Source organism: Nipponia nippon, unplaced genomic scaffold (assembly GCF_047370975.1).
Source record: "Nipponia nippon isolate SJK-2023a ecotype South Korea unplaced genomic scaffold, ASM4737097v1 scaffold_10, whole genome shotgun sequence".
NCBI lineage: Eukaryota > Metazoa > Chordata > Aves > Pelecaniformes > Threskiornithidae > Nipponia > Nipponia nippon.
The window spans coordinates 12,533,323-12,558,200 of NW_028262291.1; the positions used below are offsets into that span (position 1 = coordinate 12,533,323).

Consider the following 24,878-nt stretch of genomic DNA (forward strand, 5'->3'; position numbering starts at 1 on the left):
AAGTTCCTACCACTAGAAAGTGTAAAGAAATCTAAGATACTGCACTGGTTTCTTCTTCCAGCCTTTTGTGCCTCCAGCACATGCTTGGTCTGATCCATGTTTCTGTCTGGCTTAAGGTGGCATTTAGATGCTCTAGCAAATAAAGCTGGATGCCATACTGAATTGCACATATCTACAGGAACTACAAGGAGAAGAATAGGTCAAAACATCCCTATTTCCTCTTCCCTCACAGTGCCTTGAAAGATTTTTGTTGGGTTTTTTTTTCCTTTTTTTTCGTTACTGTAGTTTGATCCCTGCTGTGGACCTCAAATCTCATTGATTTGAAATCTGCTTGAAGTTGCATTGATTTGAAGAAAACCTTGTCCTATCAACCAAAAAAATAGTCTACTTCACTTATTTTTCTGGCGACTGAAGCCAGAAGCTGTTGAGCAGCCCAAGGGTATTCAGAAGAATTGTAACTTACATTTACAGAATTCACCCATAAAACTCAGTATGTAACTTTATTAGCCATCAAAAAATGCATATATATACACACACGTGCATATGTATTGTTCTGTGTGGCGTATACACTGCTCAACTGAAGTTCTTATTTCTAACAGCAATTTTTGGATGTTACCACTTAGCATACAAAGACTTGATTTAATACTTTTGACTCAGCAGATACTTCTACTGACCTCAGCTGTGCTTTTTACCAATTAAGCAGTTCGAATTTATACTAACAATGCTTGGAAGAGCACCATAGATAGAATCTTTTTAAAAAATGTTGACTTGCATCGTTTGGCAACTTAATGGTCAAATTGCACATTGCTTTGCGCTTTGAAAGAAATTTATCCTCTCTCGCCAACACCACCATCAACAAATTAAGAGAATGATTTATGCCAGTAACTGAGCCTGTGCAACTGCATTTCTAGCATTACAGAAAATCTGCTCAATGAGATCAGCACCAAACCCTAAACATTTGTTTATAATAATCTTACAACGAGATTGTATCATTCTTGTGTGTTGTCTTAAGCATATGTACGTTAAAACGTTGTGATCACAAAGTTGGTAAGATTAAATATATCACTCTGGAAAATGCACATAAGTAATAATTCACAAGTCTCCCATTTCCTGCCATTCACATTCTCTTCCTCTCTCTGTCCCCTTGCAAAAAGAGGAAAAAGAAATTGTAAAAATCCCAAACCATAAAATGGCAGATTCACAACATTCACAAATATTTCCTGAGTCAAGGGAAAAACTGCCAACAAAATGACTTCATGCTTCATAAAGTTTTAAATTTTATGCTTGGACTGGAGAATTGGTGATCCTACTGTGTTAAAGCATATGCCGCTTGATGAGTCACTGACGTTTGGTTTTTAGCAGAGGATGAGAACACTCGGTTCAGTTTTACCCTTTTTGAAGTGTGAAATCTGATCCCCCTTTGGATATTATATTAGCATGTTATTCTTAAGATGAAGTTTAACTTTTTGTGAATATCCCAAATGTTAAATTTGTTCTGAAAGTGACCTTTTACTGTCAATGCCCAAACCACAATTTGTGGAAAAAACACCCAATTTTTAAAATAATGTTTCGTATGTTACATCATCATCTTTCTAAATCTGCTGAAAAATGGATGGTGTGATAGCACACAGAGATTTAATTAATCCCTTATTTCCTTTCTGCTCCTGTGTAAAGAGAAAGTTGCAGCTAATGCTTTATATGATAAGAAATAGACTTGTATTTTTAATGTCCTTTTATACATTTAAGGTCCGCTCTAGACCAGAATTTAAAGTAAAGGTGAGAACCGTGGTACAGAGGAAAGCATATTTCCATCTTCCTCATAACTCTGGTAATAATTTGTCCTGTCCTGTTTTATCCCCTGGCTCGTGCGTTCACACACAGGCACGCATATCCCCAGTTTGATCTCATGATATTGCAGGTGCAAAAACTTGTTTTGGGTAAAGGTCTCCTTTTCCTTTTTACTCCTGTGCTGTGTCTACGCAGTGGCCCCAAGTCTCAGCTCACAGGGTAGGGGGATACTGTCTTTTAAACAGAGACTTTTCTTTGTCAGTAGAGATCAGATAATTTAATCTGACTTTCAAACAGTAGTAGTATTAATTCATTGACAGTCTTTTCATATGCAATTTAAAGGAATTAATTGACTGTATTTTAGTAAAAAAAAATCTGTGCGTGTAAAATTTTGCTTTGGTGTACTTCCACGTATACTGTTCCGTATTGTATAAACACTATTATGACTGAGTTAAAATAGGGTATGAATTACCAGTTTCTTCAGTTAATTTGCTTTTTGCCATTTGTTCTGCTTACGTTGCTTAGGTCTCTGCAGTCTCCTCACCGTAGGTGTGTAAAGCTTGAAAGGGTGCGATCCGTAGATCAAGTTTGCTGCCTTTGGGAAAATTCAGAAAGATTTAGTAAACTCTAAGCTCTGAAATGACTATTTGCATATGCATAGTTCTGGTAAAGACTTGTTACTGTAGTTCTTTAACATTCTTCAGTACCAAGGTTAACATGTTGAAAGCAGTTACTTAATGCTATTGATTATTGCCCTGTGCAATTTCAGCATTTGTAGAACAACTGCATATGCGTTACCTTGGACTTCCCAGATCTTCCATGGTGTGCAGAGCCTAAGGGCCGACACCAGAAATACGCTTTCGCTTATGGCTGCGTAAGCTGGACTGAAAGGTGGAAAGCGTGGGAACTGGGTTACTTATGTTCCAAAGTTCTTTCAAAGTGTTTAGATGATAATGCATATAAGCATCTTCTGGAGTTTTCAAGTGAGGTACTTTAGATGGTAAACATCTAATAGATGCTGGTGGTGTAAATTTTGTGTAATGCTGGAAGGTGCAATACAAACTCCTTATTATCATATACGAGTACTCTGAAGTGTCAGTAGTATTTAGGGAGTGAATGAGCTGACCTGTTGCTCTATTTGATAAGTTTATGATCTTCGCATAATATTCTATCTTTGGTCCTTTTCTTTTTTAGTTGATAGAATCCCTACTGTGAATTACTACACTTTATTATACTGTTTTGAAATTATTAAATCAGGATCATGGCTTTTATGCATAATTATTTCAGTATAAGTTTAGCTGCAGTGGTATGATTCTGTGTGTGTAGACAAGCCATGAAGTAGATCTGGTCACCTGTGGGTTTGGTTTAGTTCAGTACAGCAGATTGTAGGCAGGATGCAGATTTGTCTTCTGGAGGCAGTCATCTAAGCTTATTTTAACTGTTGTACATGTGTTAGAATTTATTGGATGCATGCGTTTGTATAATCTGAAAAGTAAATAAAATGAATTGATGCTGAATGTTTTTTGGCCTTTGATTGTTAATAAACCAGCTAAGAGTGTATTTGGCTGCAAATAAGACCAGCAGAGACTAAGTCACATGGAGAGAAAGGGATCCATCCCAAATGAGCAATTGGCACGAGATTACTAAAGCAAACTTCAAATAATTTTTCTTAAAGTAAGAAATCATGCATGGTCTCTAAATCTTCTTTGCTCGGCAGTTAGTAGAAAAACAACGGGCTTGCTGAACTTGGCACAGTTTCAGTGCAAAATTTTGCATAGGGCAAACTGTTTTTGACAGTTACAATGAAGTCCTAGAGTGAAAGTTTTGTAATGAGAGATGTTCTTTCTCTCTCTAGGACTGGATGAATTAATAAAAGTACAAATCTAATTTCACTTCCTGTTCACATTTGATTTCTTTTAAGTTTCAAATAATGCCTGCCAGCTTCCACCTTCAGAAGGGTAAAGCTACATCTAATGCTTTGTGTTTTCTAACTTTTCTCTTAGTATCAGTTAAAATTGATTTTCCTCACTCTGACATGAAGATAAACCTAATTTTTCTCTGCCCAGCATTAATCAGAACTAAATGCACTGACTTCAGTAGCATATGCCTCCAGAGTGGAGATGTATGGTCAGCATGCCTGGATTGTCCTCGTGTCTGAAAATGAGTGGCATCTCTTACCAAAGGCAATTCACAGAGCTGCCTGCCACAGAGGTGGTTCAAAGACCCAGAAGAACATAGTGATCCAAGTGGGGGGAGTCAGAGCCAATGTAAATGAAGACTGGATGGACAGCTGATAGTCTTGGAGAGTGGGATAACAGTTCAGAGTTGCTTTCTCTGGGAGCCTTCAGTGTTGGAGATTTGATGAATGGCAGATTTGGGCATACATATTCAAGTATTAGGATGGCCATATCCAAGTTCTGAAGATGGAGGTGAAAACACAGGAGAGGAAGGATAGTTACGGTTCATGTGCCCTATAATTCAGCTGCATATTGATGGAGCAAATGCTAATGTGTTCTCAAGCTGTGTAAGTTCCTTAACATCAACTACATTCAGTAGTACGGAGAACTTTTTTGGACTACATTGGTAGGTCGTTTTCATCTTTAAAAATTGACTTCAGTTCCTAATGTAGATTTTGGCTAGATTGTTATTTTTAAGTTAAATGTCAATATTTAGAAGCAGAGCTGACATCTTAAAATAATATGATTGTTGTGGCAAAATCAGGTTCATAAAAGTTCAAGAGGAAACCTTAAAGTTTGAGGACTAGATCAGAGCAATGAATATTTCTGTTGAATAAAAAAAGAAGGTGAATATGAGTAAAGTTGGCTGCTGTCATTTGTTTTAATGGCTGCCACATCTGTTGCCTTTAAATGAGTTGCAGTTTTTCACTGAAGTAGCACAAAAACAGTCAACTTTTTCTACTAAAAGTTTTAACATAATTTCTTAAGCTAAAATTGTGGCTTACACAAAAATGTCTGTTTATGTGCTGATTTTCCACATGCAACATTTTAAACACACCCAGTGTCAGCCAAATGTGGCTGACAGTAGAGATCTTGTATTTGCAGTAGCTTTTGTGAAAATGGGTGGGTGGGAAGCAGAAAGATATGTTTCATAGTCCGCTGCCACATGAGGGAAAACTTGGAGTGTGAGATCAACCGTTATCAGATATCAGGTAATCCACAAATGTTTTTAACTTCGACGTAAATCTACAGGAAATTGAATTAATTCATAGCTACAAAAAGCTATTTGCTTGTTATGTGGATGCTGTAATTATTTTTCTTCTCTGTTCCACATACCTGAGACCAAGGCTGAAACCATGAATGAAATTAAGTCGGTTTATATTTTAGATTTGTATAAATGTGGGGCTTTTTGTGTCCTTAATATTTGTTCAGTCAGAGAGGAAAGAAAGAAGGGAATCAAAAGTAAGTCTGTAATCACTCAATTGATTTTTAATTTTTTTCTTTATTTAATAAACTGTCTGACTTAGGCTTAACCTTGCATTAGTACTTTCTCTGTGTGTGCTCTGGGTATCAAAAGAGAATTAATGTGTTCTTGAAGCTATTAACTGCCAGTGAACAATAAATAAGATACATTCAACTACGATATATTAAATACTTGGAAGAACATAAGAGTTATCATTTTGGGTCAGAAAGAAAAGGCATCTTGCATAGTATTTTGTCTCTGTGGATGGTTAGGAGTGAATGTCTATGGAACATCAGAGGAACAGGGCATACATAGTATCTCCATGAGTGGTCCCTCCTCTACCTCTAAAGTCCAAATACCAACTGAGCCAAATATGCCTGGTGCGTATTTAGTAACCTCTGTGAATTTCGTTAACTTGTCTGGCCTTCTTATGACCCTCTATGCATTTTTATTACTACCATTTTGCAGCAGCGGAATTTCTTAAGTTAACCCTTGCATGAAGAGCTACCACCATTTATTTGCTTTGAACATATTTCAGTTAGCATGCTGATTATGGTGGTGGTTGGTTTTGTTGTTCTTCCTTGAGACTAACTGTGAATGACCAGTTTACTTTGGGTTTGCTGTTTTGGGGTTTGGCCTGATTTTCAGGTGCCCAGTTTCTATGTGGGATTTTTGGTGTCAGCAGTAAAAAGTGTATGAAGAGTAAAACTAAGCAATGAGCAAAGGACTTCCAAACAGTTTTGCTATCAGTTTGATTGGTTGAGCTTTTTGTCATGTTTCATGCAGTGTTATGACTTCTGTTTGGCAAGCCAGTACACAATATAGCTCCAATGAAATTTCTCTCACGCTCCTTTGATGCTAAGCAGGGAAGCTAAACACTTACACTCTTCTTGGCCTTACAAGATGTCATAATTTTCAACTCTGAATATATATTTGAGATCTAAAGCAAACCAAATGCATTGGGCAGGAAACGTCTCAGGACTACTTCATATTGACCTTTGTACCTGCTTAAGTTTTGCTGAGTAGTGCATATAGTGCGTACTGAAGAAACAAGAGACACCGATGAAGTTTTGAAATGGTATCAATCATATGTCGTTAAGCCAGGCCTGTGCACTCTGTACTGTATGCTTTCATGGACTGGCAGTGTTCATTACATTCCCTTTAACGTCTCCCTGGACAGACTGGCATAGGTACTGAATTGGGAAAGCTACGTGACTGCTTATCACTTGCTCCATTAGAATGTGTAAATCATTTTTCCGCAGTACGCCATGTGTAGCATATGAAAAAAACATTTAATGTACATTTCCCTTTCAAGGAAGTTTTTGTTCTTGATCGACACCAATTTGTTTGATGAAAATGTGCCATATTTTATTATTAAAATTATTCTTTGTTTAATACTTGAAATTTTCTTCTAATACCAGCCTTTCAAACTCTTACCTTATTAAAGTCTACTTGATAAAATGCTGCAAACTGTGCCCATTTCTTACACTTTTTATAAATGTAGAGGGAGTTTTAAAGCAAAAGGACACCAATTTAAAGGAAAGCAATACCTTATTTAGTAATATGTTTATCAAGCCCACAAGTATATGATTTTAACTGCCTATAGGAAACAGGTTGAGCAAAATGAAATTGCATCATATGTCCTTCAAAAGAAGTTTCACCACTTTCTGAGTTTGTTTATTATATATTATTTATGCAGGAAAAGGGGGGCAGGGGGGAAGGACAAGTAAACAAATCAAACACCCTGGTGTAAAACCAGATAAGATTTTTCTGTTTCAACTTATGATACATCCTCAACCATGTTCTACTTACACAATAAATAAATGCTTGTTTAATTGCATTTTAAAATTTTAAGACTGTAATTCTGTATCTAGTTTTAAAATTGGTTATCTTAATTTTTCCTGTAGTTTTTTCGATCTCATGGGACATAAGTATATACATATAATAAGTATTAACATTCATTACTGTGATGTTGCATCTATGTTTTTGTGACAGTTTGGAATATGATTATTTAAAATTTGTTTAAGAAATATCTAAATTTAGCAGTTTGGCAATGCTCTTTCTTCAACAGATGCAGTGGGGGCTAAAAGAAAAAAGGCAGTCCTTATAAAAACAAAGACTGCTACATACCTTCCATGTTTCAGATGCCCAAATTGTCACAATATGTGAACAAGGAGCCCTCACAATGAAGATTTCTACAAAGACAGTTTTTCTTAGCTGGGGGATTTTGTGGATAAGAAATTCTGTAGTGAACATATTAATAATTGTAGTATCATCTGGTAGATTTTGTAAACAAACTGCTCTATGGATTTGAGTCAGCCATAGTTGACAGATCTCTGCACTTTATTCTCCTTATAACTTTAGAAACCAAGTTAAGATGCAGAAGAAAAGAGGATTCTGGGTTTGGCAGGCAGGGAACAGGACCCTGATGGGCTTCAGTCAAACACAGATATAATTACAGGGGACCAAATATTTTAAGCATGGTGAAATCATGTATAATCACAGGTCATCATACAGTTCCTTTCATTAATATGGTTAGATCAGTGTCTGTTACCTATTCCTTAGCCTACTGAAGAGTTTTTCAGGACTTTATTAATCTGATGTTAAAAAAAAAATTTGTTCATTTCCAATCTAAAGGCACAGATATTTCTGAATTAGATTTTAAATGTGTATCACCTCTTAAACTAAATGGATCTTTAAGCATCTGGAACACTGGTTCGCTCTCTAGTGGTACATTTTTCTCATCTCAGCTGTTTTCAAAGTCTGCCTGTATGTAGAAGGAAAAAAAAAAAAGAATCTCTTTCAATATTTAAGTGAAATTAAGAAAATTCTTATTCTTTTCTACCGTAGTATGAAGGGCTGCTAGCCAACAGTCTAGATGAGAGATATCAGGGAAGGCCCGTAGATATGTACCAAATACCATTATCATCTTCTTCCAACCAATATAAGTGCAAAGGGAAAACTATAATAATTAACTAAATTTAAAAAAATAAAATGAAATAGCAGTATTATCCTTCTTATTTAACCAATTTAAACTCATCTTTTAGTTTATGTATCGTTAGCGATGTTTTCCTTAACATCCAATTATTCTTAATTTAGTTGTAAACTGAATGCTGTATTTATAAAATAAAAATGTATTGAGAAAAAAAACAAACGCAAAACCCAAAACATCTCTTTGATTTTGTTAGTTTTGATTAGAGACTTTTTTTTTCCTTAGATGAGAAAGGGGATAAAGAAAGATGAAATGTGCATGTGTCTGAGCAAAAGTGTAACTAGAAAGAATTAAGTTTGTGGTTTTACCGCTTTGTATTTAGTATTGCTACAGAATGCTTGTGCTGTTAATACTTTGCTTGAAAAGTAGGTTAAAAGTCATGTGTTTGAAATGATTATCTACTTAGTCTAGTGACTCCTAATAATGTGCCTGTGTGCCTGTCAGAATGTTTAGCCGTGGAAGAAATACAGCTAGTCACATTACATTTTTCTGTAAATCTTTTATGAAGAGAGTGTTTTTATAGTGTAAATGATTTATCAATTCAATACTGTGCTGCTATTGTGCCCTTAAAGTTTTAAATAAAACCTAATTAAGAATTAATTCAAGACTTGATCTGAAGTTGAGTGGATTTTATGAAAATTGCCTTTTATAGAAACCTCCTCCCTGTCTATGCACCCTGCGTTTTCATTATCTTATTTCCATGTGAATCTAGAGAAGCTTCCATGTTCCCTTGCTTTTAGAAATGTGGAATATGTTTTAATTTCATTTTCTCAAATGTTGTCAGGGTCCACAATTTGTCAGATAGCCAGAATCTGTTGTCTTTGTGCCTAGAATTCATAATTGCTCTTTAGAACAGTTGATATAATATATTTTAGTTGATTATGTGTTTAGTGGTGTATAACTGCTAAACTATAATTTAAAAATTCTTCTTGCATCTTTGGGGGCAGGGGGAGGGAACTGTAATTAATGTAAAAACTCTCCTTGTCAACATTATAATGGATGGAAATAAGTGAACATGTGTGGGACATGTGACTGTTGAGTTATTGTGTTTCTCTAATTTGTGAATCACGATTTTAACCTAGAAATGAGATGCAAACTAGACTAAGCGTGTACATTATGTACGTACTGGTTGCTGCTTAGGTAAAGGATTAATGTACAAAGCCAAGTATATGACCATATGTGTATATATATTGCTGTGCCAATTGTTTTTACTTTGGTATGCAAATACTATACATATCTCCTAATTAAAACAGCTTGGTTAACGCAAACATAAGTACTCTCTTTTTAAACCATTTTTTCCTTGAATGCTGAATTGTTTTTTAGATAAGAGGCTGTCCTCAGGTCAGGAGGTTCCTGAGGCGCAGATTGCTGGAGACAAGGAGAAGGCACTGGAGGAACTGCCTCACTAAGCCTGCTCTGTGTTCAGGGGGGGCCTTGGCCTTGGCACCAAGACAGGGTACTAAGCTACAGAGGAACCTTTTGTGTGACTCAGTATAGTGATACTTATACTTTTTTTTTTTTTTTTTTTTTAAATCTTGCTTAGACAAGGGATGGCATAGCATGAGTGAATACCACCTAACTTTTATGTCCTGAAGAATCACAGTGGCAGTTTTACAGGAACCCCAGAATCTCATTTAGTTTGTATATAAAAAAGTATCAAAATATTTTATAGCATTTGTGTCTCCTCTGGTATACATATAAAAATTTACATGCCCTTTTTTGTCTATGTAGAAATACAAATAGAGCACCAAGGTGTATGTGCACACACACATACCTATATACCTTATTCTTTAGGGGTGTGTGTGAGAGAAGTGCTTTAGCATAGGCTGACACAGAACTTGAGTGTGGTTGAGCAGCTTCCAAGAGACACATGCCCCGTGTTCAGGACGCAAGCCTGAAAGGCCAGATCTGACTTTATGGGTAAAAGGGCAAAGAGGCTCTAATGTAGATACCTTCAACTGTGGGTCAGGTTAGGAAGTAGTTCTTTCTTACCCTACAGCTCTCAGGGCAGCTTCTAGCTGATACCCAACTACTGGACCTTTTCAGAGTGACCTTTTCAATTTGGTGGTAGAAATGAGGAGGGCATTTATATAATAAAATGCAGGTCTTGGTGTGGAGGCAAAAACGATTAAGTGGTTCACAGATGATGACTGCTGCCTGACAGCTAATGTCTTCAGCTGCCACCATTTGGGTCTGACAAAGGCACACAGGACTGTGCAGGCAGGACTGGACAGGATAGGACTGTTATGTATTTTGTTTCAGTAGAAAGTCATTTAGGTTAGTTAAAACAAGTGCTTTTGAAGGAACCTGTTTAGTTTCCTACTAGAACAACTGTGCTGTAGGGCGGTGATCTCCAAACTTCTTTGATCGTGCACCCCATGACTGAAATTCCCATCTGAAGCTTATTGTAACTAAACATTTTTCATAATTAAAAGCATTTATTAAGTCAGCTTTTTAAGTACTTCTAATATTGTTTTAACTGCTTTTATTTGGATACATGCATTTGCTTAAAGTAACCATACATTCTGAATTGAGGTTGTGAAATAAAGCTCATGAACTAGCAGCATTCCTGGCATTTAAGAGAATTTCTATCAGGTTTCTTCCATTTAATAAAAAGTGATGTTGGATTTTTTTTTTTTTTAATAAACTGAAATGATGACTAATAACATGACAGAAATAGAAGGTGGATATTTCATGTTGTCATATGGAAAGGGAAGTAACTTTTCTCGTATTCTTAATTAAGATAGTGATTTTTGCTTAGAAGAATGCTCGGTCAGAGGAACAAATGAAATATTTAGAAATTTGGTGGGTGGTGTGTGGGTGGAGAGAATTACGTGCAAAAATTGGAAAGCATGGACTTTCTGTCACTTGAAAACTTAATCAGTTAATAAATTTGTCAAAGAATGTGTGGAATTTTAGAAATTAAATTATTCAGTGACATCTTTAGTTTTGGCCGTGAGTAATAATAAAATATTTGTGATTGAATAGTAAGCACTGGCAAGGAGGTTATAGCAAGTTACACAATATCATGAACAACTGCAAGTTTATCTACATTGCACTTTTCTCTCTTTTTTCTTTTTTTTTTTTTTTTTTTAAACCAGAAACTTAGTGATTCATAAGTTTGAGGGATTTTTTGACAACTCTGAACTAGTTTTCATGTGAAGAAATTCCTTTAGATTCCAAATTCACTGGGTCAGGCTGGAGATTACTTTATAGATAATTTTAGCTGTAACATTAGTAGAAATTCTGTAAGAAATTGAATTATACGAGTAGCACAACTAAACATTCTGGAGTTGGGATGTGCTCCTGTTAGTTGACTTCATTACGAGCTTGAAATAATGCAGTCATTTTCTTTTCTAAAGTTCTGAGAAATGTTAACTTTTTGTAAGAATGCTAACATTTCAGTTTGGGGTTTCTTTCTGCTTATTAATTGAAGTGTTTCTGTTTTCAAGGGAACAAAAGAAATTGAAGGTGAAGAGGAGTCTGGTTTAATTCCGCCTGCAGAAGTATTTGCTCCTAAGAGTCTGGTATTGGTGTCCAGACTAGACTATCCAGAAATTTTCAGGGTAAAGAACTTGCTATTCCATTTATAATATATGTCAGCAGACAAATCTGTTTTTAATGAGTAGCAGTGACAGTATGTTTGATTTAAAACATCTCAGGATTGATTTGGGAATTTAAAAACAAAAGTAGGCTTAGATTGAACTGGATAAAATTCAATGTCTATGACAGTAAATAGCCCCTATAGGTTGAAGCAGTGCTTTTTTACCCTCCAAGCAGTTTTAAATCTACATAGAAGATGAAATAGAGATTTTTCTGGGCTCAAGTCACTGTATAATGAAGGGAATTATTAGGACTTGCTCAGGTGAAAACAACACATCGACAATATTTGATTAAATATATAATGGTAAATTAATGGCAAAATCCTAGTTTTCCTCCATATGTAAGGCAAAATGTCAGAGCCTCTTCCAGATCAAATTAAGATGCATGACACAGATTTAGGATCTTGGATTACTTTCAGCTGATGAAATATGGCTGATCTGAGATAAATGAAAAGCTTAAATTGTTATTAAGCTAATACATATTAAAAGAAACAAATATAGTTCAGTTTACAGATCAAGGGAGGAAATCATTCACAGTTAAGTTGTCATTAGACATTAAGAATGACTGTACCGAGTGAGATTAGAAGTCCACGTAGCCCAGCATTTTGTCTGTGATAGTGGCCTGTAGCGAGTGCAGAGCAAAGTGTGTAAGAATAGGGTAGGCTGTAGAAATAATTCCACAAAATACATTCCTAATTCAATATGAATTATAGTTAAATGACATCCTGAACCAGAGGTGTCAGTTGTGTGGGTTTTTTCATATAATTTGTCCAGTTTCTTAACACTCAGATTTTACAACAACCCGTGGCAAGGAGTTTCACAGCTTAACTATGTGTTATATGAAAAATTACTGTTGGAATTATTTCTAAGAAGAGAATTCCTAAAATATTTGCTGAATTATCAAAATTACAGCAGTTAAAAGGCACCAAAAGGATGCTGTGGAACAAAGTTATTTATTTCCTTTTTTCCAAAGGCTTCTTAAATCATCTTACATTAAATTATTAGTAAAAATGATAAAGCTCTATCTGTGATTTCTCAATCACAACTGGATCCATATAAAAAATATGGAAATGCTGAAGTGTTAATATACTGTTCGTTTTAAAATTTATTTATATTGAAATAATAAAATAAAGAATGTAAGTTAAATAACATATGGAATTGTTGATCCTTGATGCTAGTCTTAAAACAAGCCTCAAAAGCTCATTGATTCATGTGTGTGCTACTCTGGAAACCAGTCAGGTTTAGGTCCATAGAATTTCAAAGCACAGGTGAAGCCATGTTGATTTTATAATTTTTAAAAGTAACTTGTAGTAAACCACTTTTTGTACAATGAACAAAGCACAAACATTAAACATTTAATTTCTTTTGAAAAAAGAATATATCTACACCTACCAGCGCATATATCCCTTCTAAATAGCCAAGCTATTTTTTTTTTTAAATGAATGATTGCTTCTATAGCAAATCACTGTCTTCAGTTGGAAAGTACTTTGCTACATTAATAACTATTAAGACACACTTATTTAAAAAAAATATATCCATAGATCTTTAAGTAATTTGACATCTGCCTTCCCTGTGTAACAGTCTAATGTATTTTGTCTACCTTTCTAGGCTTGCCTTGGCCTCATCTATACTGTGTATGTGGACAGCCTGAACGTGTCACTGGAGACTCTCATTGCAAATCTGTGTTCATGCCTTGTCCCTGCTTCTGGAGGGTCTCAGGTAAATGGAAAAAAAGGGTATTTTTCCAGTTAATTTAATTTATGAAGAAAACAAAAAATAAATTCTTGAAATTTTTCTGAAGAAAAAAAGATCATAGTTCAGCTGAGTGCTTTCCCTGTGGCCTGTGAGTGCTTTCCCTGTGGCCTGTCTTTTGAAGACAGCAAAAATTCCATTCCAGGATAAGGTCAAAGGGTTAATTTTGTCACTGAGTTGGCTTTTTACAAGGCACAGTAACAAATCAAGCAGTTTGTGTAAGTTTAGTTTTTAATAATAATGTGTGTTCAGGAATATTTCTGCTTGCTTCAGATTTTTTTAAGGGCTTCTTTTTCTTTGCCATTTTTTAACATGTCCTTCACTTTGGTTCATTTACTCGTGTCTTTTCCTTGATGCAGTTCAGGATACCACTAGTAACTCTTTTAACTTTCTATTTTCATAAAATTTTAAAAAAATGCTAAAAAAGTAACTTGGACGTGGTTTTCTCAGAGGTAATTAAATATTCCAGGTAGCCCATGCATTCAAAAATAAGAAAAAAAATTTTCCAGCAACTACACTTCTTTCTGCTTTTTACCTATGCTTTTTGTGGGCAGAAAGTCAGGTTTGCTTGTTGTACTTTAAATAAATTATTCCTATACATTTGTGGGTTTCTGACAAGCCAGTTACGTCTTATTTGCTTGGCCTTTATTTTATGCTGTGACACTGCTGCAAAATTGTAGTCCTTATCATGAAACATACCTGGAAACTACGTACGCAAATGGCAATATTTTAAAGTTGATTTCATAAACATTTTCTCACACTTCCCACCCACCCTATGGATTATCAGCCTTCTTGGAATCCTACAAATCCCTAATTCTTTTCTGTTTTTCCCATAGCCCTGGCTGCTTTGTAATTTCTCTTAGTGCTGTAAGTGGCAAAATGTCCTCTTAGCTTTGTCAAGATCTACCTTACTGCTCTGCAGGCAACCACATCTCTGTTTTTGGATCCCAAGCCTTTTGGTTTTGAAGAGGAGTAATTAGATTGCATCTCCCTCTCAGAAATCCTTTTTTCCAGTGGTACAGGTTTTGGTGATCCACTTGAACTTCTGGCTCCTCTTCTATCCTCTTTTTTTTTTTTTTTTTTTAACCCCCATACATAAATAGAGCTTTCCGCAGTGGCCGTTTCCTCTGCTAGAAGAGGGAGGAAAATTCATGCTCCTCTGGCTATTCTCCCTTCTGCTTTCTGTCTTCAAATAAAATATTCTTTCAGTTCAAACTTAAATTTGCTAGTGTCAAACTACCATTTTAATCAGAAATTAAGTTCTTCTGTTTTCTTTCTTAAGCTTCATGCTTCCAGGGCTAAATCTGAATTATATATCTTAGAATGAGAACACTCTTCTGATGTTTATCTCCAGAAGTCCTTGAGGAGCGGCCCAGGTTATTCATGTGTCCACTGTTGAAATAATCAACTGCAAAATTAGTTATTGACCTGCATCCAAGTCTGCTGCTAAAGTGCTAGGGAAGAGCATCTCTGCTACAGCTCAGGGACTTGGTTGGTTTTACTGTGGGGCATTTTGGTTTCAAACATTTGCTGTGCAGCAACTAGAGCTTGCTACCTTCATACATTCAACATCTTTGGTGCCGTACAGAGTGGAGTTATACCACACTTACTGCTTGTACAGAAACACCCCCCACCCGTCGTAGTTAGTGGTTAGGGGTGACTGCTTGAAATCACCCACCGCTTGAATGTCACGTGGGTTTACTCAGAGGAAAGCAAGATTATTTGCAGTTACAGTGCTTTTTGGGATGTGATACACAAGTGCGTTCCTTTCACTCCCATTTACTGCCTCCCTCAAGGGAGGTATGTTCTTGTGCTGGAAAGGTAACCGAAGTTTTAACTCTTAATATGCGGAGCGGGAACATAGGAGTAGCAGAAGTGTCTTCTTCAATACCCGTATATTACAAGTCTGTTCATGCTTAAAACATACATGCAGACAGTAGATATCGAAGAACTTCAGTTAGAAAATAATACATATATTTTTTAATTTGAATGGGTTTTAAACTGTTTGTTTTTTTTCCTGGAAGGTATTTTAATGTATTATTAAAAACTTAATATTGAATGCCTTCAAAGCCATAACTATTTAACTAACTCAGTGGAAATGCAAGGAAGGCACTATCGTGCTATACATTCAAGGAGACATATCATTGTCCTCAAATTATATTTCAGATCTCTATTGGTCAATTCAATTATTTTTACTGACTTTAAACTTCTGTATACAAAATAAATAATTTTTGCAGGATGAATCACTTATCTGTATGACAACAGCTTGTTTATTCTATATAAATTAAATTTATACTCAATTAAAAAAAATTCTTTCTACAGAAATTGTTTTCTTTGGGAGCTGGAGACCGACAACTGATACAGACTCCTCTGCATGATAGCCTTCCTGTTACAGGCACCAGTGTGGCTCTTCTCTTTCAGCAACTGGGTATGTCTAGGTCTGCTTTGAAAAAAAATTCTTCTTTTAAATTACAGAATGAGGTATTTACTGTTCTCATTAGTTCAAATCATGTGCCAAGAAAGCTACATGGTAAATATTAATTTCTTTTGAATGAAAGAATGACTAATAGTGCTTTTATCCTCTAATCAGACATTCGTATAACCTTTTTATACATCCTGCCTGTGGTAAGTTATCTCCAATATTATCTACTATCTGTAAGTGTACTGTGAGCAGAAGTGAGCCTGGCCTCTGTTTAATTACAAAAACATTAATGTAAAAAGATTGCCCACCCCTTGGATACTGTACAAACTCCAAGCAAAACCAAGGAGGTTAATAATGAAAGTAGTTTAACTGAAAAGGTTAGTAGAAAAGATACCATGTGCTGATATTGGTAACTATGTGGAATTCATATTATTCTGTTATTATCTATTATTCCCTGTCTTTCAAGAAGATGATCTAACACAATCCTCATCAAAAGATTACTTGTTCGTTACAATTACAACATCGTGTCACTGTTACCCGGGTACCTCAGTACTAATTCGACGTCTCATTAAATTTTAACACTCTGTTAGTCTTCTTTCTGTTGGTTTGTGAAGTGACTTTGAAGTGCAAATTTATAGCAGCCATGGTTAAGGGCGCAATTAATAATCTTTTCTGAACTCGTGAACCTCATGTTTAGTCTAAATTAATCAAATGGCCTCAGAATACGTGTTGTCATCCATTCTTCTCATAAATGGACAATAAGAATGGATGCAAACTGGAAAAAGAATAGTGTAGTAAGAGCTTATGTCTCAGGAAGTGATATCAGATTTGATGAGCACAATGCCATCTACTACTGATAAGATTTAATTGTATCCTTCCACAAAGAATATTATTGCAAAAGGAATATTATTATTTTGTTGATAGCAGTTTAAACTAAGAAATGCTGCTAGCATAGTATAGATGCTACTTATGCTTACCACAGTCCCTGAGGTTTTACTTGGCTTATTATGTCAAGATTCGTTAAGATTACTCTGATCAGATTGCAGGCAGTGTTTTAAACATGGATAGGCCCAACAACTTTTCCCCTTTTCTGAAGATATAAAATATGGTGTGAGGTACCATAAGTACAGTGTGATATCCCATGTGGTGTGGTATGGTATGTTTGTTCTATAAGTACAGTATGTGATACCTAAGCTGAGGCAGTTTATTTCAGGCAACTGTAGTGAAGGTTGCTATAAATTCACAGGTCTGAAAATGTTAAAGAAAGCAAAGCTTTTAGCTACTGCTTAGATAGGTTAGCTACCATGTCTTGTGACACTTGGCTTTTGTATCGCAAATTGGGATTGTAGTGTTTTGTCACAGGATCAGTCTGAGGAAGACAACAAAGACAAATAATCTGAGAAGTCACAGTATGCATCAGATTTATAGAGGGAAACTGTGTAAAGACAGAGTGGGAATGTAAATATTTAAGAGGAAACAGAGGGTCATCTTTTCCTCTTGTATTCTTAGTAAGAGTATGTTTGCAGAGTGAGCTTTTTTTTAATTCCACTCGTGTATAAAACTTCCATATGAGAATTTAAAATTGCTTTCATACACATAGGATTTAAATTAATATTATTAACCACATTTTATTAGTGGGTACATATATACAGATGGATGTTATGTAACTTTCTAAAGATACTATACATATACTATATACTGAAAGGTTTGGAGTGTAACCAGGACTCCTAGATTGTTACACTAGCAATCAATGATCCTTTACCTTTATATTTTGAAATTGTGTAATTCCTTATTAGCTTATATACACTTTCCAGTATCTATACCCCTGATTTTGTCTACCATCTCATCTTTCTTTTCCCATTTTCCATTAGCCTTCTTGCTGTAAACAGTCTGGTTTCTATGGTTTTGCTGCTCTTCCGCCTTCTTTTCTGAGTTACAGTAAATGTTTGGAGGTCCAGTCTTTCTTGCTTTTTGGTGGCTCGTAAGAAGTACGAGTCAGTAAGACCATGTTTACCATGTGCCGTTTCCAGTTATGGTGCACAGAAGGATATGAAAATCAGCAGAAGGAGGGGGAGAGAAAGGGAGATATTGAAGGAGAACTTGCTCATTGCTCACAATTCTGGTTAGTGACACTTCAGCTGGCCTGAAGAAACTATGTGATTATAAAACTTGGCAAATCTTTACAAAGAGAAGCTATAGGCTTACATTCTGTTTCCCTGAGGAGATGATACAAATTTGTAGTAAAAAAAGAATTGTCTCAATACCCCTTCTTTTCTGTTGTGGCATAATTTTCTCTTTTACAAGACTATCGAAACTATTAGGAAGAGCTTGTCTAATGGTCTTGCATAGGTCCTCTTCCTGTTTCTCTCCTATTCTTTGGTGGGATGAGGATGGTAGTAGTTTCTTGGGAACGGGCCTGAAATTAGTTAAGGAATAGGCAAATAAGTTGGCAGATAGATATTTTTTTTTTAAGCAGCTGCTTGAACCCTTTGCAAAAGAGGTTTTTTTGTTTGGTTGGGTTTTTTTTTTTACTTTTCCCATCTCCTGTTTCTGACCACTGCTTTTGTGGTTTTGTTTGTTTGTTTGTTTTTTAGTGTTTTTTTTTCCCCCCAAATGTGCCTCAGTTCCCAGCTGATGTCCCTCTCAAAGTTTTTGTGTCTAAGTATCTGGAGTTATAGCACAATGGTAGAATCACCTTGTATCTCTAAGGACACAAATTAAAAAATGTTTGCATATTCATAGTGTACATCACTTTACAGAATTGCAGATAGTTCCTTTCACATATAGGTGGTGGACTGTCATCATCGTCTTAAGGCCAAGGTTTGTTAATGCTAAATTTCTGTTTGGATTTACTAAAAGAGAGTTGTTAATACAGCTACATATGTCTATTTGAAATGGTTGTTGAATGTAAAAAGAGGACCTGGAAATACGAACAGGCTGTTTTAAATAAATTCTCATTTATTCTCACTTTTCATGTAGTCTTATGAAGAGTTAAAGGCAGTGAGTCCGGAAGGATGTGGTAGAACCTTTTAGCTCATCCCTTTGAAAAAGTTTATTTTTCTAAGATATGGCCTAATCCTTTCCTCTGAAGATCATAGTTGAGCTTGTCAGGAATTTTCTGTGCTTTTTCTAACAATATTCACACTTGCTCTATTTCTCTAGTTCCATTTGAACAGGAGCATAATGCAGATTTGTCTCTACCAACCTGGACAAAAACATTCTACTTCTGTTGTCCAGTGTGGTGTTGGATAGTTACTTTAATGACAGTTGTTATCCCATCAAATGCTTGTGTTTAGGACGCAGATACTGACTGGGCTGTTTGTCAAGTAACGACATGTTCAGTTACTTCTCTTCTGGTACAAGTCACTTCATCCTATTTAAATTATTAATAGAAAATCTAAGACTAGCTAGAAAAATATTTGTGAATTGTATAAATCACCTTTTTAAAAATAGCTCTTTCTTTGAAGAAGATGGGCAGCAAGACAAAATTTACCACTATGAATAGATACAAAAGTAATTTCAACATTTATTTTGAGAAATATTGTGCAATAAGAATCTCATCATGCTTTTTCTGCTTGGCAGGATAATATTGTGTCAGCGGATGACCCTCCCTGTATTACCAAGTTCGCAGCATATCTGGAAATAGACGTTATTTTTACTTAGGCATTAAACTACAGTTGGGAAAAACATCCCCAAAGGTTTTAAGCTTAATAATAAGGAACAGCAGTGTTTGACATTTTAAATCATAGATTCTTCTTTTATTTAAAAAAAATTAATATATGGGAATAATGTGACAAAAGCCAGGCCTGTAGTTGGATCACTACACCTAAAAATGATTTAATCAACAAGGATTAGCTGGAAAAACAGTAATCATAGTTACTTTTTAAAATTATCTGTGGTAGCTAGAAGACTTTCAGTACTCTTCTGTTTCTCATTGTCTGTTAGGAAGATGGTAGGTATCTATAAAAGCTTCAAAACACAGTAGCCTTCTTCAGGCTCAAAGGAGATTTTGGTTATATTTTTCTTCTCTCTCACTTTATTAACAATACATTCCTGTGTTTCTGCCTTAAGCTCTTTTCATTTCTTCAAACTCCAACCCTATTTGCCTTCTCCATTTTGCTGGCAGTATGATTATTTAGCACTGCCATGTTCAGTCATTTGTATCTGAGACATACACCTCCATCTCCCCAACAGGCAATTTTTTCCAAAGCACCTAAGACACACAATGATATTAGGGACCTGAGCAGCAAAACAAGAATGTAAGGTTTAACCAGCACTTTTAATTTTTGCATGTTTCAAGGACTGGTAGCATGAATCATACTGATTCTGCGAAGCTGAGCAGAAGAATTATGAAAATTTATTTTCCTGAAGAGTTAATGTTTCCCCCTACTTTCCAAACACTTAATAGAAGGCGAAAGAGTTTTCCTTCCCTTCCTTCTTGTTTAGTCTCTTATCTGGCCTGTTTTCCTGTCGTCTTATTTCCTCTGTTCCATTTCATTTGTCTGTGCTGGTTTTCTTCCTCATATCTTTAATTCACCACTCAAGCATTTTCAGTAGAACTCAGGCTGACTTTCAGCAAGTAATTTTTTAAGTCGCAAAAATTAAACTTTGAAGTAAATTCTACTTTGAATCTTCTGGATGAAGACACAAGGTAAGGGTGCTTTTGAATTCAGGGCTGTGTAGAATAGAGATTAAATAGATGGAACAGGAGGAAGATGAATGGTAATGCCAGGTTGAGTCAGGTTGCTTGGTGAGCTTGTCTTTCATTTGTCCAACCTATGACGTCTTCTTCATGAGCGTGAACTTGCCTAGTGATCACTGTGACTGACCTGGCTGCCATTGCTGGACCTGATCCTGACCCTGCTGTGCTGACTTGACTTCCTGGCTTGACCTCAGACCTTCCTCATCACTATGGGCTTGTCTGGCTATCTTGACTTTTGGCTGAACCTAGCTGCTGTTAGCAGACCTACCCAACTTATCTTTCTCTGGGTACTGTGGGTCTCTGCGACTTGGTGAGGGCACTGCCCCTTCCCTCTTTGTTTCCATACTTGGCACCTGCCTTGCCTTCTGTTATGGAGCAGTGTGCCATTGCTGGTCCCTGGCAGCTGGTGGTTCTTCAGTTTTCACTGTTTACCTTCTAAAAGTCTTGAGAAAGTTGATATTTTGATATTAGTTCTTCACAATAGGTTTTGATCCCTTTCATACTAAAAATTAAACTTTGCAAGTCCTACAAGGATGTAGCTGTGCACCATTGCCTGCCTGGTATAGTTTGACCCCGAGGAAGAGTTCTTTCTTGATCTTTAAGTATGCACGCTGGTCAGAGTTTCAGCATTCCGCAATAAAGCTGGCTTCATCCGTTAACAACCTTTCGAACATTTTATTGCTTCCCAACGCACTACCTCAGAAATTACGATATGAGCTACTGGAGCACAATTGTTTATGTATCACAAAGATAAACATCCCACAGTTCAGCAACTGTTGACCTATGGAGAATGCAGAGAAATGATCTGGTGGAGATCATCTGTAATTTTTTGTTTCAGTTCTAAGTACAAAGAATCACTGTGCTGAGTCAGACCTCAACACCACTAGACAGCAGAAAAGTTCAAGTGCAAGGTGATTTGCTTTGCTGAAGAAAAGGAAGATCTTGTAATCTACTGACTGTCACAATGTAGGGTGCAAATTAGTAGACATATATACTGAAAGAGTGCAGTATTAGCAGTGCTGTCAAAGGTGAGTGATTTGGTAGGCTATTACGGTTAAACTGAATCCTGTATAGGTGAGAGGCTGAAAAGTTGAGTGTCACATGTAGCTTAAGAGCAAGAGAACCTGAATGCTTGAGTAGAGTGCACTCTTATGTAAGATCATAAGACACTGCCCCAAGTGCCCTCCATCATAAGTCCTTAACTTATTTTCTTCTTTTATGATAAGGAAGGGCTTAAATACCAAGGTGGAGATTTTCTAGAATAATTGAACCCAAACACAATTTTGCATTTCTGATAGTCAACAGCAAGCAGGATGCAGATATTTTTGCCTTTCCCAGAAGCACCCAATTGTGCCGTCTTACGCTTGTGGATATTGGTTTCAATCTCCCTTCTCAGTGATCCTGGAATTTGACTTTCTTCTTGCTGTGCTAGCATAAGCTACCTGTGCTTCTTCACAGATAGTCTTTAACTTCTGCTGTTGCTGGTTCTTCTAGCTTTTTAGAATGTGTAAGTCAAGTAGAGGAACTGCATTGTGGACTACGCAGTGTTGTTTGAGAAAGAGCCCAATTGTATTAAAGGTATTTCACTTCCAGTACTGTGAATGGAACTACTTAAATAATTCTTCAGTTTCAGAAAACAGTAGAGTTCAACATAGAATAACTCAACGCTGACTTAACTGTAAATCAAAGGATACATGTTGGCTAGCGGCATGATATAGGAATGATGCTTGCTTCTAGTTTGTTTTTCCAACAAAATAGGTGTCCTTGGTCCGTAGTTAAACACTGGGATAATTGTTCATAAAAAAGCATTAGGTAAATGACAGATCATAACGTGTGTTTAGCTGCTAATTACTTCTGGTTGTATTATTGTTAATAACTTAAAATAAATTTTACCTTTTTTCTTTTTAAGAATGATCAAAACCAGAAATTTCCTCTTTCCCCAGTACATAGCTAGGTTGGGCACTTATGGTGTGTGAGCGTAAAGCAGTAACACTTGGCAATCACAGTCAGTGAGGGATTATCTGCAGTAGTTTGCACTTGGGGAAAGTAAAGCTGGTTGTCTTGAATGATCTGACAGTTGCTCCTTCATAGAGGGGTTAGGTGCCTGAATTCCTTGGCTCTTACCATGATGGAGGAGCTTGTATAGAACTGTAAATAATTTAGGTTGGAACAGACCCCTGAAAGTCAAAATGTCCAATCCCGTACTCTAAGTAGGCCCACCTTAGAGTTAGATGAAGTTGGTCATGTAGACACAGATTGTGGAACAACTGATGCATATTAATGTTTGGGAGTTTGAGTATTTCTTCAGGCTGTAGGCAAAAATATGTCAGAAGCTTTTAGTTTAATATCTGTAAATGTAGTATTTTGGCACGTGGCTTAATCTTGAACAGTCCACTTCGATATATAGCTCAGTCCATTCTTGTTCAGCTCTATCAAAAGACCCCTGGGTCTACAGCAATTCTTCTCTTTTGGCCTAGTGTTTTGCTGAACAGGGGTATCCATGGCTACCTATTAAAGTCTCTTTGACTTTACTTTTTATAGTGACGGTTATTATTTTATAGATTTGCACTCTCATCTGATATACCTCAAATAGTTCCTAAGGCAGATGGATCTTATATGGAACCATGTCAGGGAAACAATAGGAAGTAGAGCCAGAACTTACTACTTTTGCGATTAAGATTTTTTTTTTTTTTTTTTTTAGGTAATACTTGACATTTTATACTTGAAAAAAAAAAACAACCAATAACTCTTTGTAAATAGTGTTGTCATATAACTTTCATATACATTTTATAAGATTATGTAATAACATTCAAATATAATTAATTTTACCATGATTATTAGAAAATACCTATCCAATCAAAAAGGGAAAAACTGAATTATGATGTTCCTCAAATTAGCTAACTTCAGTGATAGCTAATTTTTTAAACTGACAATACTTGCAGGACATGGTATGCTTTACATTTTTATTCTGAACAAAAGTAGAACTAGTTCTACTGCTTAAAAAGTGTAGCCTCCTTTAGAAAACATAAATCCCAAAATAACCCAAAATCTGAAAGGAATATTTAAATTGTTGGTCATATTGTTGCTCATATAGGCTTTTAAAGGCTACTTTTTGAAGGTTAGGTTTTTCTGCTGTATTTTAGCCTTTTATTTTGCTCCATATCATAGACCTTATGTGTTACCATTTGCTGCTTTTTACGACTATTGTTCAGAGAGAGGAGTTCATGGGCATACCTGCTTAAGCTACAGAAAATGGTGTGCATCAAGAGCAAACTAATATAAAAAGGTCATGAATCAACTAAGGCTGGAGGATAAAAGGTGATTTCAAACCATGGGAGGAGAAAAATTCTGGAACACCTTCTGTTATGAGTAGTAATGACAAGCAGTATCAGTACATTTAAGATGAAGATTGATCAATTTGGGATTGTCTGATGTAGTTACGATGGTAAGAGAAAAAACTCTTTCACTGTTGATAGACCCTTCAGTCTCGTATTTCTAAAGCCAGGATATATTAAAATACCCAGAATTTTTGCTTTTGACTACATTTGTTGACACTTTGAGGAATGTTTTCTGTAATGTAATAGTTTCTCATTATTTTAATTCTGGTTTAGGGGAGATACAATGTTCAGCCTCTCATGTAATGTACGTTATGCCAACAGATGACTATATTGAATTACTGTATAAATGGGAAAAGACATTCCTGATAAATATATATGTGTATTTGTATGGCTGGGAAACATTATGAAAGGGTCACTGCACAGTCAGCACATGAGCTGGCTTCAACTTGTTAACTAAGAAAATCCTAGTGTCTTCAACATAGAGCAAGAATTGTTTATATTTTAGTACTTCATTATGTTCAGAAATAATGTAAGGGCAGCTAAGCAATGAGAGATTTAATCTGCACAACGTATGAAGTGACCAAATGCAGCATTTTCAGTACAGTAATACCTATAACTGGGAGATGCACTAAGATCAGAGCGTCGATGTGGGGCCCTTTCCACATCTCATGTTTGTTATGAGACTTCAATGCTATGAACCGGAATGGTTTTTTACCTCTGTCAGGTTGTTTACAAACTTCTTATCCAACTCACTCGATTTTTTTTCTTTCCGTGAGATGTCATATATTATGTGATGGGAACATATATACCCTTTGTTGGAATTTAACAGCATGTATGATTCAATTAAATTAAGATAGTTTTA

At 35.9% G+C, this 24,878-nt stretch overlaps 1 protein-coding gene across 4 annotated transcripts in view; it reads left to right on the top strand.

The window, feature by feature from the left end:
• The window catches only part of SBF2 (SET binding factor 2), a 323,859-nt gene that overhangs the window by 163,222 nt on the left and 135,759 nt on the right, over window positions 1–24,878 (top strand). For all 4 annotated transcript variants that reach the window (XM_087745080.1, XM_087745103.1, XM_087745088.1 and 1 more), the window contains 3 exons: window positions 11,653–11,766; window positions 13,411–13,521; window positions 15,877–15,982. In XM_087745080.1, coding sequence (XP_087601206.1) covers window positions 11,653–11,766; window positions 13,411–13,521; window positions 15,877–15,982 — 331 coding nt within the window. The remainder of the gene's footprint in view (window positions 1–11,652; window positions 11,767–13,410; window positions 13,522–15,876; window positions 15,983–24,878) is intronic.